General features: G+C 40.4%; 1 protein-coding gene across 2 annotated transcripts; it reads right to left on the bottom strand.

The window, feature by feature from the left end:
- Positions 1–1,471: 1,471 nt before the first annotated feature.
- Positions 1,472–15,055, bottom strand: pfkmb (phosphofructokinase, muscle b). Of its 2 annotated transcripts, XM_074633310.1 has the most exons (24): positions 14,926–15,055; positions 13,278–13,331; positions 11,325–11,459; positions 9,806–9,879; positions 8,827–8,904; positions 8,372–8,561; positions 8,035–8,200; positions 7,901–7,945; positions 7,409–7,517; positions 7,197–7,292; positions 7,017–7,109; positions 6,796–6,921; positions 6,371–6,435; positions 6,222–6,285; positions 5,965–6,111; positions 5,812–5,882; positions 4,898–4,985; positions 4,650–4,802; positions 4,397–4,561; positions 4,255–4,316; positions 4,040–4,151; positions 2,879–2,978; positions 2,685–2,790; positions 1,472–1,708 (listed from the first exon to the last, which is right to left on the bottom strand). In XM_074633310.1, the coding sequence occupies exons 1-24, from the start codon at positions 15,020–15,022 to the stop codon at positions 1,570–1,572; spliced, it is 2,535 nt and encodes an 844-aa protein (XP_074489411.1). In that variant the 5' UTR covers positions 15,023–15,055; the 3' UTR covers positions 1,472–1,569. The 2 variants fall into 2 exon arrangements, with proteins under 2 accessions (XP_074489411.1, XP_074489417.1); XM_074633316.1 differs by lacking the exon at positions 13,278–13,331 and having other exon boundaries at positions 14,926–15,050.
- Positions 15,056–15,999: the final 944 nt, after the last annotated feature.

Genomic DNA, 15,999 nt, shown 5'->3' on the forward strand with positions numbered 1-15,999 from the left:
ATTAAGGGTGTGTTTCCAATAGCAACATAACAAACTTTAGCAAATTTAAACTTTGGTAGAAGGCCCATTTCGGTCTCAAGGTCTGATCCATTACTCTGAAAAACGGCTGAGGGAGTGAGCAAACAAAGCTGTACAAAGTGTGAACCAACAATACTTTATACATACCAGATTTAATGTAATATATCTGTAATCTTTTATTTGTCACTTTTTTTGTAGTTTTACGTTTTCATTTATTCACATATAAAGAATAGGGCCCAAGTTTGTCTTTGTTTGCATTGATTTGTAACGTCAATGCCTGAGAGGGCAATGCGTTCTCCTCCCAGCTCATCACATACCGCCCCTTGGCGTCGCGCCCCTTACGCGCCTTGGCGTCACTTTAGGTTTAGGCAACAAAACCACTATAGTTAGATTTAGGAAGGAACTACATGGTTGGGCTTAAAGCTACTACGTTTGTAAAATGAAAATGACACTGAACCTTGTGAACACGGGACACAAACAAACAGATGATTTTAACGTGAAGCACGGGACGCAAACAGCGGTCTCCTGGAGCCTTGTCCGCATGCCGTGTTTCTTTTTCGCTCTTTAAAATACGTCACCACACTCCCGGCGCACTTTCCCTGAGCATTTACTGTGACCGTGGATGGGTTTATATTGTAGGTAATGGAATGCCTGGTGTGTTTCATACCGACGCTAAGGGGTGCCGTGTGCAGAGGCAACGCCGACAGCCATGACAAAGCCTCAGTATTTGACGCCCTGGGAATGAGAACGGGCTGTAGAGGATGTAAATTTGGACCCAAGCTGTTTTCCTATGCAATTCTGATAAAATGCTCTACAAGTACGGGATAATGTACAGCGAGCCGGTCATTGTTGTGAAAGAATCCCCGACGGGGTAATGCGGCACTCATCGCCCTGAAGGGGTTTCTTTCATAACAATGACCCGCTATCTGTACATTATCCCTCTTATTACACGGCTACTTACTTAAGAAATGAGAAATTTGACATAAAAACGGACCGTCAGAGTCAGACATCAGAACTGCGTCCGTAGCAACGGTGTGCTATACAGAAATAACAGACCGTAGAACACCGTGATTGACCAATCAGAATCGAGTATTCCACAAAGCCATGTAATAATCTTATATAAAAGGCACTGTGGGACAAACTGCATGATGAGAATCCTGCTTTCTCTTTAAAAGTGTGTATAGGTGACAGGAAATAGAAATGGGAAAAAGCTTGAATTGGAAATGACTGAAAAGGAGTATTTATTTAGATTTTAGATGAAAATGGAGGGACAGGGATGCACAAAACAGATCCCAAGATCACAAGACAGACCACGATGGCTGCAATGAGAAAAAAGCTTCTGTGAGTGGAGACAGCTACAGAATAAACTACACCATATAAATACCTTAATTTTTTCCCGGGACATAGCGTAAATGTTTTCTGTAAAATAATCACCTGTGAGACTTGTGGTGTGTTTTGGTGATATAATTATTTTTTATTTATATTGCACTTTTCAGAGATAGAGTTTACAAAGTGCTTTTTAACAGAGGACGGTCAGACATAGAAAGGCTACTAAGCAACTACGGTTCTCTTCTTGATGACGTGTTCCATCGTCGTCTTTTCAGAGGTGTCCAGATCGATCTTGTAATGAGCCAGGATTTTCAGGATGGGTCTCATCTTTAGCCACCACTGTACCTTTGGAATACGATGTCTGTGGAGAACAACATTTGTCAGTGCAAAGAGGAAGTGAAAACAACAATAACAACACTCTCTGAGCCTATACACAGTCAAATAATGTATGTAAGATATTTCAATTAAAGCTGGATTAAGTCATTTCTGACCACTATGGTGCAGAAAGACTCCAAAGTCAATTCACAACAAGGGGGCTTAAGCTTTATAGCTAACATGTTAGCAATCAACTGCCTGTACACCAGTGGGCAAAAAGTGAAGCCAATGCTGAAGTGCCTTAAACCGGCACTCTTTATAACAGCCAGCAGGGGGCGACTCCTCTGGTTGCTAAAAGAAGTCTGATTGTGTAGAAGTCTATGAGAAAATGAGCCTACTTCTCACTTGATTTATTACCTCAGTAAACATTGTAAACATGAGTTTATGGTCTCAATCGCTAGTTTCAAGTGTTCTTCAATACAGCATGACGTTCATTTAGTAAATTATGGTCCCATTTAGAGTCAAATAGACCATAAAGCAGGGTATGCTTTAGGGTGTGGCTACCTTGTGATTGACAGGTCGCTACCGTGGCGTTGTCCGGTCTGGTAGTTGTCTGTGGTTTTGACTTACAACTTTAACCCTTTCACAGTGTGTTTTCAGTTCATTAAAGTTAATTATAACATTTTGGTCTCCTAAAAATGTCTTATTCAGCGTTCGGTTGTACTTAGCTCCACTCTCTCGTGTCACATCTGGTTGCAAAAAACAAAGATGGCGACAGCCAAACTCAAGGCTTCAAAACGGCAGTACACAAACCAATGGGTGACGTCACGGTGACTACTTCCACTTCTTATATACAGTCTGTGCAATATACACACAACCACAGCAACATGGAGATATTATTTGAGTCCTCTTCCTTGCTAACTGTCAACTCAAGTTTTAACCCTGTTTTTTTGGCCCACTAACTAACAATGTGAGTAAATACAAAACAATACGAAAGAGACAGGATATAAATGAAGTCTTACTCAAAGTCAGTGTGATCCTTAAGTTCTGCCAGAGGCTGGAAGACCAAAGCTCTCTTCCTCATGCCCAGCACGCAGGCTGAATCTGGAGAGTTGGCAAAGATACGACCTGGAGGATTGGGATTTAACATATAGAAGACATTAGCACAGGGATTACAGGATTCATTACGCCACGAATGTATACAACATGTCCTCACCATGTCTGTAGCATTCCTTCAGCTTGTCAGTCAACCATAACACAGACTTGATCCCCATCTTGGTGCCAAAATTCCTGTCGAAGGGGCTGGGGGTTCCACCCTAATAACAGAGCAGAGGTTTCCTTATGTTTCTGAAATTCAATCTGTTGGCAAATATATAATGAGTCTGCACTCAACAAACAGAATGGCTGTGTCTGAAATCACTCACTACTCACTGTGTAGTGGACTATATAGTGAGTTTGCCATTTTGTAGTGGTGTATGAATATATAGTGATAATTATCGAACCTTATGTATTGGACTCAAAGTATTCCCCAATGCATCGTGAAAAGTAGTGGACAACGATGGTCATTAACCGAGCACTATATACCATCATGCATTGCGCTGAAGGAAAAAATGGCAGACAGACAAGAGGAAGAGAGAGCAGCGCGATTAGACACTCTAAACCCTGATGTATACGATTTGAAAATGAAACCAAGTAGTACATTAAAACCATTTTTAACTAAAAAAAAATAAGACAGCTGCGAAAACAATTCATTTGTGGTCTTTGTTTAATGTTTTTATTTAAAGGATTAACCCTGGCTTTGACATTGTTTTTCTGTGTTAATGACTGCTTTGTCACTATATGTGCACTATATTTACAATAAATAATTGATAAAAAAAAGAGAGCAGCGTGATTGAGACAAATCCATGAACTGCGGCACAAAATTAATGTATCATATAACACAAACGGCCACAGAGTACTTTGTGTGTATTATTATAGGAAAATACGCGTATTGCCACAATGGCAGACGGCAGCGCATCACCAATTTACTACTTCCGTTCTTACCTTTCGCAATAAAATCTCAAGACATACACTGCATCACTGCTTACTAGTGCTTACATTCACTAAGAGCATTTTGCTAAGAGACAACTCAACAAAATAGCTTACAATATGTATTTATCACAAAAATACATGTCAGTATTTATTATGGAAGGTCTACCAGCAGCAGCATACGTTAATCTGGAATATTTTAATTGTGCGACAGCAATGACGTAATTAACAGCGCAGAGAAAATGACCCAAGTAGTGTTGCTTCATTTTGCCGTTAAGCTCACTGGATAGTGAGTAGGGAGTAGTGAATGAGTTAATGATTTGAGACATATCTGCATCTTGTGGCCCACCTGCTGCATGTGTCCAAGTACGTTCTTCCTGCAGTCAAACACACCCTTGCCCTCCTCGGTGTACAGGTTGAAGACAAAGTCTGTGGTGTAGTTGGCATTGCATTTCTCATTTCTGAAACAAAAGTAGAATATTGGGTGCGATATGAAGCCACAGTGAGCTGCAGAGCGTCGAGTTGATTCTACTCAGAATAGAAATTACGCTTATTCCCACCAACCTGAGAATCAGCCCTCTCTTCACCGTGGTCTTCATCTTCTCCACCAGATGTTCCACGTTCATCTACAAACAAATCAACTATCAGACCACTGGAGTATGTCATCTCTTAGCTTTCTCTCTTTTGTACGTTCACAAGGACAGACCTCAAGGTCATGAATGTTGAAATGCTCCTCGTAAATGTAAGCAGCGTCAGCTCCAGTTGCCAAGCCAGCCATAGTTGCCAGGTAGCCGCAGTATCCTCCCATAGTCTCAACAATGAACACTCTTCTCTTGGTGCCGGCAGCCGATTGTTTGATCCTGTCGCACGTCTGAAAAAGAGACAGAGGAAGAATATAGTGAGTGAGGTTTAGTTTTTGGATTGCCTGGTGTTTGTTTAGTGTTCTATATGATTTTTACCATGGTTATAGTGTTAAGTGCAGTGTCAGTGCCAACGCTGAAGTCAGATCCAGGAACATTGTTGGAGACGGTAGCAGGAATAACGACAATGGGAAGACAAAGTTCCTCATACTTCTCTCGAGCCTGCACCATCTGCAGACCCCCAGCAAATGCCTATTGAAGACAGGAAGGAAGAAGGAAATCAGTAAAATGTAATTTACATGCTGGGTTTTGTGTCAGAGCTGTGTCTCTATTTCTCCACTCCTCACCTCAAAGCCTCCAATAATGACTACAGCATGAATGTTGTGCTTTGCGATGCTCAGACTGATCTCCTCCATGGCGTCTTGTGGCAGAGACCTTTATAAAAAAGTGAAAAACACAGAATTACACCTGCTCAATGTTAAAGGATAACCTCGGTATTTTTCCACCTTTTCCCATGTGTTTGTGTCCAAGTGACTAATGGGGACAACAATTTTTGAAATTGGTTCAGTATTGAGGGAGAACGCTGCAGGCTGTAATGTAATCATTTGGGGCAACCTGGCACTGTTAGTTTACGTCCACTAAAAGTGCTTGTTTTTGTCACAACAGGCTCAGATTGTTATTATGAGTATCTGACAACATTATGGAAAGGACCCTGCAGAGAAATAAAATGTTTTCTTGCCTTTCGCTTGATACGGTGTGTTTGTTATTGTGTGTCTCGCTTGGAGAAGTCTCGTTCTGAAATCTCGTGTCACTTCTACATTGTCAAAGTCAGCTTAATATTCAGCCATGACATTGACAATCTTTTAGATAACACTAAGCTACACTTTCTGTGTAGCAAAAGGTAAGAATAACTTATTATTTTCTGTAGGGTCCTTTCCATAATGTTGTCAGACACTTATAATAACAAGCCTGTCAGTGGCAAAAACAAGAACTTTTAGTGGACGTAAACTGACGGTTCCAGGTTGCCCCAATAGGATTACATCACAGACCGTTTCGCTGCTGCCGTCTGCAGCGTTCTCCATCAATACTGGACCAATTAAAAAAAATGTTGTCCCAATTAGTCACTTAGACACAAACACATGGGAAAATAAGGTTGAAAAACACTGAAGTTATACTTTAAGTAAAAAGCACACTTAATAACAGTGAAACATGCATTGTTATAACTCTACCAGTGCATCAGTGGTTTGTTGAAATATCTCACCTCTTTGTGCCCAGCAGGGAGCCCCCCTTTCCAACCCATCCTGCCACTCCGGACCAAGCAATAGGCTCAATCTGTGCAGGGAAAGAGAGAGCATGCTCTATCATGTTCTAAAAGTAAAAAGCCTTCTTGTGTGTTTATGTGTGGGTAATTTACCATTCCATGAGCCAAGCCATCGAAACCGTCGTGCACCCCCAGCATCGTGTGGCCCTGGAGGAGCCCGGTCCTGACAGCAGCACGAACTGTAGCATTCATTCCGGCACACGGAGCTCCCACGTTCAATATGGCAATGTTGATATTACTCTGGCACATTCACAGATACATTTGACAGGACATATGTATTTTGCACTGGGACTTATTGGCAATGAGACAGTTAATGTACAATAACAGCAAGCTTCAACTTAGTTCCTGACCTTTGTGTCTGGGGGGTGCAGATGAGCCAGCATTTTGTAAGTGTTCCAGTTGTTCTCAAAGCTCCTGTTGTACAGAAATGTACAGGCATTAAAAACTCAACACAACACTTGAGGATTTCAAAAACATAATGCAAAAGTGCATTGCTCACTTTCCCCTGAGCTTCACCGCGTCTTCAAACCTCCCCTCACCCATGGCCGTGGTGACATCTTTAGTCTGATGTGACAGAGGGTCAAAAGACAAAAAGGAAACTGAGAATTGCATCAGAACTAAAAAAAAACGTATTGCCAGGGTTATTATAGTAAACTAAAAGTTAAACTAAAATGAAAACTAGAACGGTACTCGGAGAGTGCAGACCTCCGCCAAGGTGCCTGACTTTAAAAACAGATCACAGCTCAAAGCTGGCTGTACCGTGAGGTGGTCGGCTTGTTATTAACATGGTGTGTTTCTGTGTAACGTACCGGCGGATGCCTCTCTCATTATAACCTTGCTTCTTGCAGTCATGTTCATTTGTTCATTTTGTACAAACTGAACAAAGATTTGATTTGTTTTGCATATGGATCAGGTTTGACTCACCACTTGCACGCACTCCATGAGCGGCAGCCTGACGGCCATGTTCCCAGACAGGCTGACCACACATGCGGGAGTGTCTGGAGTCGCCTCCAGCAGAGCCATCACGGCCTCCACACCCATTCTGCTGCCCTGAATCAGGACAATCAAAAAGCAGGTACACTTGTGTTTAATAAGTTTAATTGTTGAATATGCATTAAAAATGTTTATATATGGGATCGTATTACCAGGATTCTGTCAAAGGCAGAGGGGGTTCCTCCTCTCTGCACGTGGCCCAAGATGGTGGTGCGGGTGTCAAAGCCTAGCTTCGTTGATACCAGCTGGACGGAGAGATCATGATTTTATTTCCCATATGAAGACCCTATACTGTATGTGTGCTGGTATATTGGAGTTCTGCCACGACTGACCTGTTTGACGTCGTCACATGTGATAGCTTTCCCGCTGCGGTCCATCGCTCCCTCTGCAACGATGATAATATTCAAACGGGAGCCGCGGCTTCTTTGCTGAGAGGGACAGAGAAAACTTTTAAGATCAACAAGCAAACTTAAAAAAAAAAGAAAAAAAAGAAGCTAGATTCAAATTAGTCATTGAAGACGTCAATGCAGGACAAGACATTTACATCTGTCAGTCTTCTGCACAGATGCTCCTCCCATTCCACATCTGGGGGCATCTCTGGAATGAACACCCAGTCAGCGCCGCAGGCCAGAGCCGTCACCAACGCCAGGTAACTGTAAAAAGAGTCATACGCTACGGTTCAGGTGTCTTTTGAAACTGAAAAGTAAGTATCCAAAGCTGATGTTTCATATCATAAATACGACTTTTGTCAAAAAATAAAAGGTACAGTGTGTAACATCTGGCGGCAACTAGCTGTTGTCATCTATGGTACAGCCTCACAGAGGTGCTAGCCTGTCTGTAAACTCTTTGTCTTTCTTACTTGAGATTTCAATGTAGTTGAGAGGGACATTTCACTATTTCATCCCTAGAAAACACATTTCTTTTGTATGTGTTGTATAACTAGCAGTTTAGCGACTGTATCAATTATTTTACAACCATAGATGAATGAACCCCGATGCTGCTCCTGCTCAGAAAACACACTCAGGCTGTTACTCACCCACAGTGCCGTCCCATTACCTCCAGGATGAAGGTCCTCTGGTGACTGCAGAACAACACATAGCATGTCAAGACTCTTAAAATGACACGCCTGGTCTGTCCGTTAAATAAATGCATGAATGGTTACATGCATACCTCTGTGCTGTGGTGGTGATGGCGTCCACTATCTCTATGATGCGGTGCAGGGCGGAGTCCGTGCCGATGGTCATGTCGGTGCCGCAGAAGTCGTTGTCAATGGAGCCCACCATGCCGACGATGTTGAGATGGGAGGAACCCTTGGCCTCGGCTGACGTGATCTTACCTGAGGCCACAGGTGACAACACTCTCAGATACCGTTCACTCTCAAAATTACCAACATGCCTGAACCAACAGTACCATATCATCAGCATAGAGGGGCAGATATGTGCAAAGAGATGTTTCATTTGAGATTGTGTTGCTTAGAACGGTTGGATTTTGGGCTCATGTCTCTCACCAGTTTTGACCAGGTCCGCCAGCAGCTCACTCCACTCTTTTCTGAACTGGTCGGCGCCCGTCAGACTGCCATCGCCACCGATCACACACAGGTTGGTGATGCCCAACTTGACCAAGTTACAGGCGGCTTTGGTGCGTCCCTCCTTGGTGCGGAAATCCTGACAGCGGGCACTTCCAATCACAGTCCCACCCTGTTGTTAGGCAAGGAGGAAGGGTTTCAGAAAGGGATGCAGATAAGCAGAAGGTGTAGGGTTATCTGAAACTTAAGCACTCATGTCTAACGTCATTAAGTCTTAAGATATCTAATGAACTGGCATTTAAATGACCATTTGACCTACAGAACTGCAGTAAAGGCTAAAGACTGGTTAGGGTTACACAGATCATCCATCCCATACAAGTTAAAAACAGAGTAGAGATGAAGATAAATATGATTTGCATCCTTGTGCTTGTTCTCACCAGCTGCAGCATCATTGACACACTCTCCCAAGTAGCAAGGCGGATATTGTCTCCTCCGTCCACCAGACCCTGGTAACCCTGTCAACAACAACAAAACATCACCGCACTGAACAGGAGTCATTTCTGGGAAGAAGCTTCAGGCTTGTTAATGATACAGACATATTTTTATTCTGCCATGTGCAGCTATTTCGGTCCAACAAGTGTTGTGTTAATTATATTGGGATTTGCGAATTATTTATAGGTACAGTTGATCTTGTGTGTTAGGTCGTGGAATAGTGCTGAAAACAATTAGTCGATTAAAAGCAAGTCTTCCACTGAGCAACAGACGCCTTTATGCTTTAGCTCTGATATAGACCAGGATTTACTGCCTACATATAGCCCAGTTTTAGGCCATATTTTAAAAACATCATTACGTATTTTAGAAATGCATAAATACCTGCACTGCACACCCCAGCGTTTACAGTATAACTGTTTCTTTTTTGTCATATAAACAGATTCTGTTCACTCATACCACAATGCAATGTTACGTTAAATGCATGTTTAATATACGTCTAAAAGGGTTAATGCTTTATGCACATTTTATTTTGAATGTTGAAATGTTCTATACTTAAAATTTAAAGACATCATTTTGAAAAACATATGTAACAATTGTAAAGCATGTTCAAATGAATTGAAAATTTGTGCTGACATTGTAATATATTAATCGTTTAAGTAATTTCTCATGCAAACATGGCAAACATTCGCTGGTTCCAGCTTCTCAGTTGTGAGCTTTTGTCACTTTTTTTCCAATTATATTGTTGTGAATTGAATAACTTTTGGGGTTTTGGATGGTTGGACAGACAGATTGAAGATATCACCTTGAGTTGTGGGAACTTGACGGTGAATGTTTTCACCAATTTGTTTGTATTTGTTTTGACCATTGTACGGATTAAATGATTCATCGAATAATCAAAACATAAAATCCAAAAGCAGTATTTACCTCATGGACGAAATACACCTTGGCTCCAGTGTAAATCCCCACTCGAACTGTGGCCCTCACAGCTGCATTCATACCTGTAGGCACAGTGAGTGTGTGTCCACGTTAGCCCTTATTATTATATGAGGACCTTGTGATAGCGCTCGCACACAGGTGGAAAGAATGATTGAATGGAATAATGCAATACTATTTTATTTGACTGTACTTTCATTGTTACAGTCAAATTGTCAGTGATGGTGGAAAGCTTGTATTGCAGGAAAGTGAAGTGGGCCTCTACCCGCACACTCAACACTCGGGGTCGCTTAAAGGACAAGATGTGGATAGATTTGCTTCAAAGGTGCCAGGAGCATCTCCACTTACAGCGTAAAGGAGGAGAGGAGAGAAAAGAAGCAAAGGACGGCCGTCTCACTTCACCTCACCACTTTACAAACACATGACAGAAAGGTCATGCCTCTAAAATTAGCCCCTATAACAGATAGTGTTAGAGAGCAAGAGGAGTAAAAAGAAGGAACAGAGCAAGAAACTTGGAATTGAGGATATAAAAATGAGTAAAAAGGTAAAGGTTGTAATGAGGATTATGTGTTTAGGAGAGTGAAAAAGAAGACGGGTGAGGGTTAGCAAGCTGTACAGTTTTGCATTTACACACTTGCCCCAAAGTCTTATGAAGTTCAGATGGGCAGAAAAACAGACAGATTGATAGCTTCATGGTTATGCGGGGTCACTGACACTTCCCAAAGGTCACAGTGGAGATATTCCTCATCACGTTAAAGGTCAGGGGAGAGGCCGTCTTACCTAGCAGCTTTCGGTGAAGGAATTCATGCTGCTGCCCTTCTCCATAAGTTGGCTCTATAAGATAGATAGCTGAGACAGCTCTGTTGTCATTAAAGTATTATCACTAATAAATGATGAGCTGTCAAATTTGATATAAAAGGGAGCAACATTCATGATTGAATATGAGGGGCTAGACGAAAGGCAAAAACATGTCATTTTTTTTTAAGGAAAATAAAGTCAAAATTGTCTGATTTCAGCTTCTTAAATGTGAATATTTTCTAGTTTCTTTACTCCTCTATGACAGTAAACTGAATATCTTTGATTTGAGGACGTCATCTTGGGCTTTGGGAACGTCATCTTGGGCTTTGGGAACACCGATCGACATTTTTCTGACATTTTATACAGTAGTCCAAACAAGGATTAATCGACAAAATAATCAACAATGAAAATAATTGTTAGTTGCAGCCCTAGTAGAGATTGTATAAAACTTAAACCTAGATATATCTAGGCTACAGTACCTATCTAAGACAACCAATGACTATTCAAGAGGCATCACAATTCTATATTTCTAGGTTTCTCACTCACTTTACATCTCAAATACTTCTTTATTAGTCATTAAACCCTGCGGTTGAGTCACTAAGTCATTGCTTCCCACTCACCAGGACCTCTCAAATACCTGCTGAGGCAAACAAACAGCAGACATGCTTTGGTACTCCACACTAACATGCCACCCTGGAAACCATTCACTTACCCTGGGCATCGCCTCCCGAGGTCAGCACGGCGATCGCCCGACCCTCTCCCATCTTGGTGGGGTCGGTGGAAGCCGGTTGTGCCATGGTCCTGGTCCTGGTCCTGGTCCTGGAACTGGAGCTGGAGCTGGAGCTGTCTGAGAGAAAGAGGCTTGAGCCTTGAGTGTAAAAATCCCTGCCACCTGCGGTGCTGTGTGGAGCACAAGGAGTCTCTCACCTCTAACTCAGCCTGCCGGTTGAGGGAAAGTAATACCAGTTGCAAAAGTGCACAGCTGATATCCTCTTGGCAGACAGCGAGACACACATAGTTGCACCAACGCATTTAGATGCACACACACGTACACAGTGCCTATTAAAAGTATTCAACGCCCCTCGTCTCCCACCCCCTTTGTCATTTTTCTAATTTTATTGTTTTATAACATTCAATCATATCAGTGGATATCATTAGGCTTGTTTAACACTCTTTAAAATCAATTTGAAACCTCACAAATACAAATATCTGGAATCAATCAAGTTCAAATATAAAACACTAAATAATAGATTAGAGGCTGTGAACATCTGGACAATTATTCTCATTTCAAGATGCATGGGGAATGTGAGTGAACGGCAGTTTTCAAGTTCTGCTACAAATTCTGCACGTGGACCACTGCCGCCATTAATATATCTGTTTTTAATCAATCCCTGTTATCTTATAAGCTTTACATTTGGGGACTTTGTCTTGCTTGAAAATGAATCTTCCTGGTTGAATTTCTCTTGCAGACTGCAGCAGGTTTTCCTCTTGGATTTCTATGACTTTTGCAACATTTCATTTCAAAAGGACATTTACAGTAAAGCTGCTGTACCATATATATTTTTATATGCGTACTCTGAGAGACACTTAGAGCCAGTTTCTCCTGACTGTAACCTTATTTCAGGTTGGTTTGAAATGTTTCTTTGTCTTCATTATGCAATCTTTGCAAGAAATAAGTAGCTGTTGACCTTTTAGATGAAGTTGTTAAAACACTCATAGCCTTTGTAGCACCATTTAGGGACACCAAATGGTGGTGTGTGTGTGTGTGTGTGTGTGTGTGTGTGTGTGTGTGTGTGTGTGTGTGCTGTACGTATGCATGTGTGGGGTGGGACACCTGTCTCCAATGGATCGATTTAGACATGTCATAGTGAAGGAGTTATTTATACAATTCATTTTATGTTTTATATCTACACTTCATTTAGTCCCATTTGCTTTATTTATAACATTAAAGTAGGTTTTCTGTTTGGTATCAAAAAGTTCTGTTAACATCCACTGTGATTCAGAGTTGTAGCTATCATATCTCAATTTACTGTATTTTACTACATCTGCTGTCATAGCAACTGCAGGTACAAATCAAACAAATGTACATGCGTTCTTTTGGCACCATTATTAATAACATTATAATGAGGTCTGAAGGTCTGAAAATGAGTTTTAGGTCTTCATCTACTAGGGGTGTAATGATCCATCGATCTGGATCGATTAATGGATTAATTGATCAATGATCGAATATCATCAGTGCAAAGTGAAAAAATGTATACATATCATCTTAAGATACACCTTTATTTTGAAATTCCCATGGTACGTCTGTGTTACCATTTCCGTTCCAGTGCAGCTCCTTCCTACAGAGCCCAGTATTAAAATTGTCAAATAATATTTTAGTTGCTTTTTTGTGAGTTGATATAAATGTAACTGATTGTGTTAAATAGTCATATGATATCATCTCATATTGATTGCAGGCCCCAGAATTGAATCTAATAGAGAGATCGTATCGAGGCAGACTTTGTGATATCAGCAAATATTGCATCTTTGTCCAAAGAAACGATATAACATCGCATCGTGATGAAACTTGTGATTTACACCCTTATCATCTACCACTGCCCTATTAGGGACTCTCTACATATTCAAACTGATATAGTGATAGTCCTTTAATTGCAGTCTAGCTTACCAGCATCCCCCGGTGGACCAGAGCTCGAGGTCGTCTTGCTTTCACATTCAGATGCTGGGAGGTCATCGCCACCTGAGGAGGGAGAGACATAACACATTACCCAGAATGTGATCCAGACTCAACTGTACTGTGTATATGAGTCTGTGTTGTACAGCTGATTCATCAGGTGTTATTATAGAAAACCTCCAAGGCAGCAGCTCACTCACATGATAGACCTTTTCTACAAAAGACAGCACGCTCGAGCATTACTCTTCTCTCATTTCAACATCCTCTATCTGCACGTGGCTGGTTAGTTTACTCCCAGTGGCCTTATCATGTCTTCTGCTATGAGCTGCAGCTGATAGGCTGAGAATGAATGTGTACTAGGGAAAAATATCACATAAATATATATTTTGCACATCTTCCTTCATTAAAACAAAGAAACAAATAGCCTCTGAATTCAGCAAGCCATGTACAGTATATCCAGTTCAATAAAGATTGATGTTTTATTTCTCGTTAGGAGGTCAAATTGGCACACAAACAAGACCTCTGGGTATTATTAATGGATGGCCGACCCCTCACAAGGCCTATAATTCACATGAACAATTGGACTTGTTTGTAATTTCTTAGTGTAAATAATTTCTGTATGGAGGGAAATTCAACCCCCACATGACACAACTGTCAGTTACTTTTTAATTGACTCCTCTTCTACTAGCAGACACGTTATATCGTGTTAGTCTGCTATTCCTGTCTGGAATTATGAATCAAGATAAGTAATTAGATACAGAAGCATGTACTACACTTACAAACCTACAAACACAAGAATCAATGAGATAACAGTGAGAGTGGGAGATGTGTGTGTGTGTGTGTATGTGTGTGTGTGCGTGTGTGCGTGTGTGTGTGTGTGTGTGTGTGTGTGTGTGTGTTGCAGGCCGGCTTACTGGAGTTGTCTTTAAATAGATACAAGATGTTTGGATGCAGACACAGTGCTGCTATCTATAACACACAGGAACCCCTCCCCTTTCTTACCGCCATTACTATGAAACTGCACAGTCATCCCTACAGCTGAACATGGCAAATATATATCAAATCCAAATTCAAATAAGCTTTATTGGCATGAATGTTCAGGTTACATTATTGCCAAAGCGAAATTACATATTAATGAATAATTACATTACACAAGAAATAATCACAAAATAATCACAATCACAATATACCAAATACATTTTAAATATACATTCTTTTACAGATGTAGTTAATTAGAAACTTGTAGCACCTCTTATTGTATGGCAACAGTCACATATTTTGCAGCTAATATTGCACATTGATTTTTCTCCCCACATAAGTACGGTATTTTCTGAGGATCGGGGAGATGGACGAACTCAGGACATATGTTATTTATTTTTTTCAAAGAAAACATCTCTCACATCCTTATATTTCTCACAGCACAGTAAGAAGTGAGATTCTGTCATATATATATATATATATATATATTTATATTTATATGACAATTTACCAAAAAAAAGACATGATAAAAGTTTCCACAAGCAATGCTCAGGCAAATGCAGTTTGTGGACTACAGGCCTCTATTACAATAACATTCAAATATAATAAGTGCACAGACTGAAAGTCACAAACACACAAACATCCACACTGACTGTGTTCGTACCTTTTTCTTTCTTTCTGAGCCAGAACAGCAGCCAGGCCAGCAGCAGTGTGACAGAGAGCAGCCACTGCTCTGAGAGGACACCCGGGAACCACCACATCCTCACAGCACCAACTCTCTCCTCCAGAAACCATCCTGCATCTGATCTGTATTAATAATAGCTTTGATATCACCACTTCATTGTGGAGTAATGATGACCATCATCGCTAAAGCATGGGCGGGTAATCAGATACAATCCACCACCAGTGTCCGTAATAATCAGTTGTGCTGTAACACAAGTAACACATTATTATATAATATTACAGTGTAATAAAGGGCAGTGTTGACAAAATAACAAAAACACCTTCAGATATTGGAGATTTTAGCTTAATGTGGCACATAACAAGCATTTTTCAACAACACATCTACACCTTATCCTCAATTATATATCACCATTATTATTATTACTATGGGAATAGTAGTATAACAAGTAGCAACATATATAACACTGTTTTTTGTACATTACTTATATCACTATATAACAATACTATATTGATATTATTGTGGTTTAATATTTTTATGTTATACAATAAAACATAGTTATACTGCACGTATAAACATTACATGCTTTGTTATAGTATAATGTATATAGTTTACACATCATAGCTGCCGGAGTTGAACTACTGGACTATAGTCAGATATTGTAATGTATATATATATTTTTTATTATTAGAAATCCCTTTTCTAATTTCTTTAATGTCTTTTCTCATTTTTTTTTTTCAAATAGTTCCTTATCTGTTTCATCTTGGTCCATCGCTGTAACAAGTGCATTTTCTGCCTCTGGGATCAATAAAGTATTATCTTATCTTATCTTATTATCTTATCTACACTTACACTTACACACCAAATACTGACAAAAACTACACTATACTGTATAATGACTGTGCAATATCATTATTACTACTCAGGTGTAATTCATACTGTGCAATATTTTCAGGTGGAATTTCATTTCATTCTCACTGTGCAATATCATTTTCCACTTGTGCAATTTTGTTAATAGTCTGTTTATTGTCAATACTGTATATACTGCTCCTATTT

The sequence above is a fragment of the Sebastes fasciatus genome, chromosome 1 (genome assembly GCF_043250625.1).
Source record: "Sebastes fasciatus isolate fSebFas1 chromosome 1, fSebFas1.pri, whole genome shotgun sequence".
Classification (NCBI taxonomy): domain Eukaryota; kingdom Metazoa; phylum Chordata; class Actinopteri; order Perciformes; family Sebastidae; genus Sebastes; species Sebastes fasciatus.

Bases quoted from the DNA above. Each gene is read 5' to 3' on its own strand.
- pfkmb (XM_074633310.1), bottom strand. From the start codon at position 15,022: ATGTGGTGGTTCCCGGGTGTCCTCTCAGAGCAGTGGCTGCTCTCTGTC. The intron at 4,803-4,897 runs GTGAGGAGTGGA...TGTCTTCAATAG, and splicing joins TCATTATTGGAGGCTTTGAG to GCATTTGCTGGGGGTCTGCA. The intron at 4,152-4,254 runs GTTGGTGGGAAT...CTTTTGTTTCAG, and splicing joins AAGAGAGGGCTGATTCTCAG to AAATGAGAAATGCAATGCCA.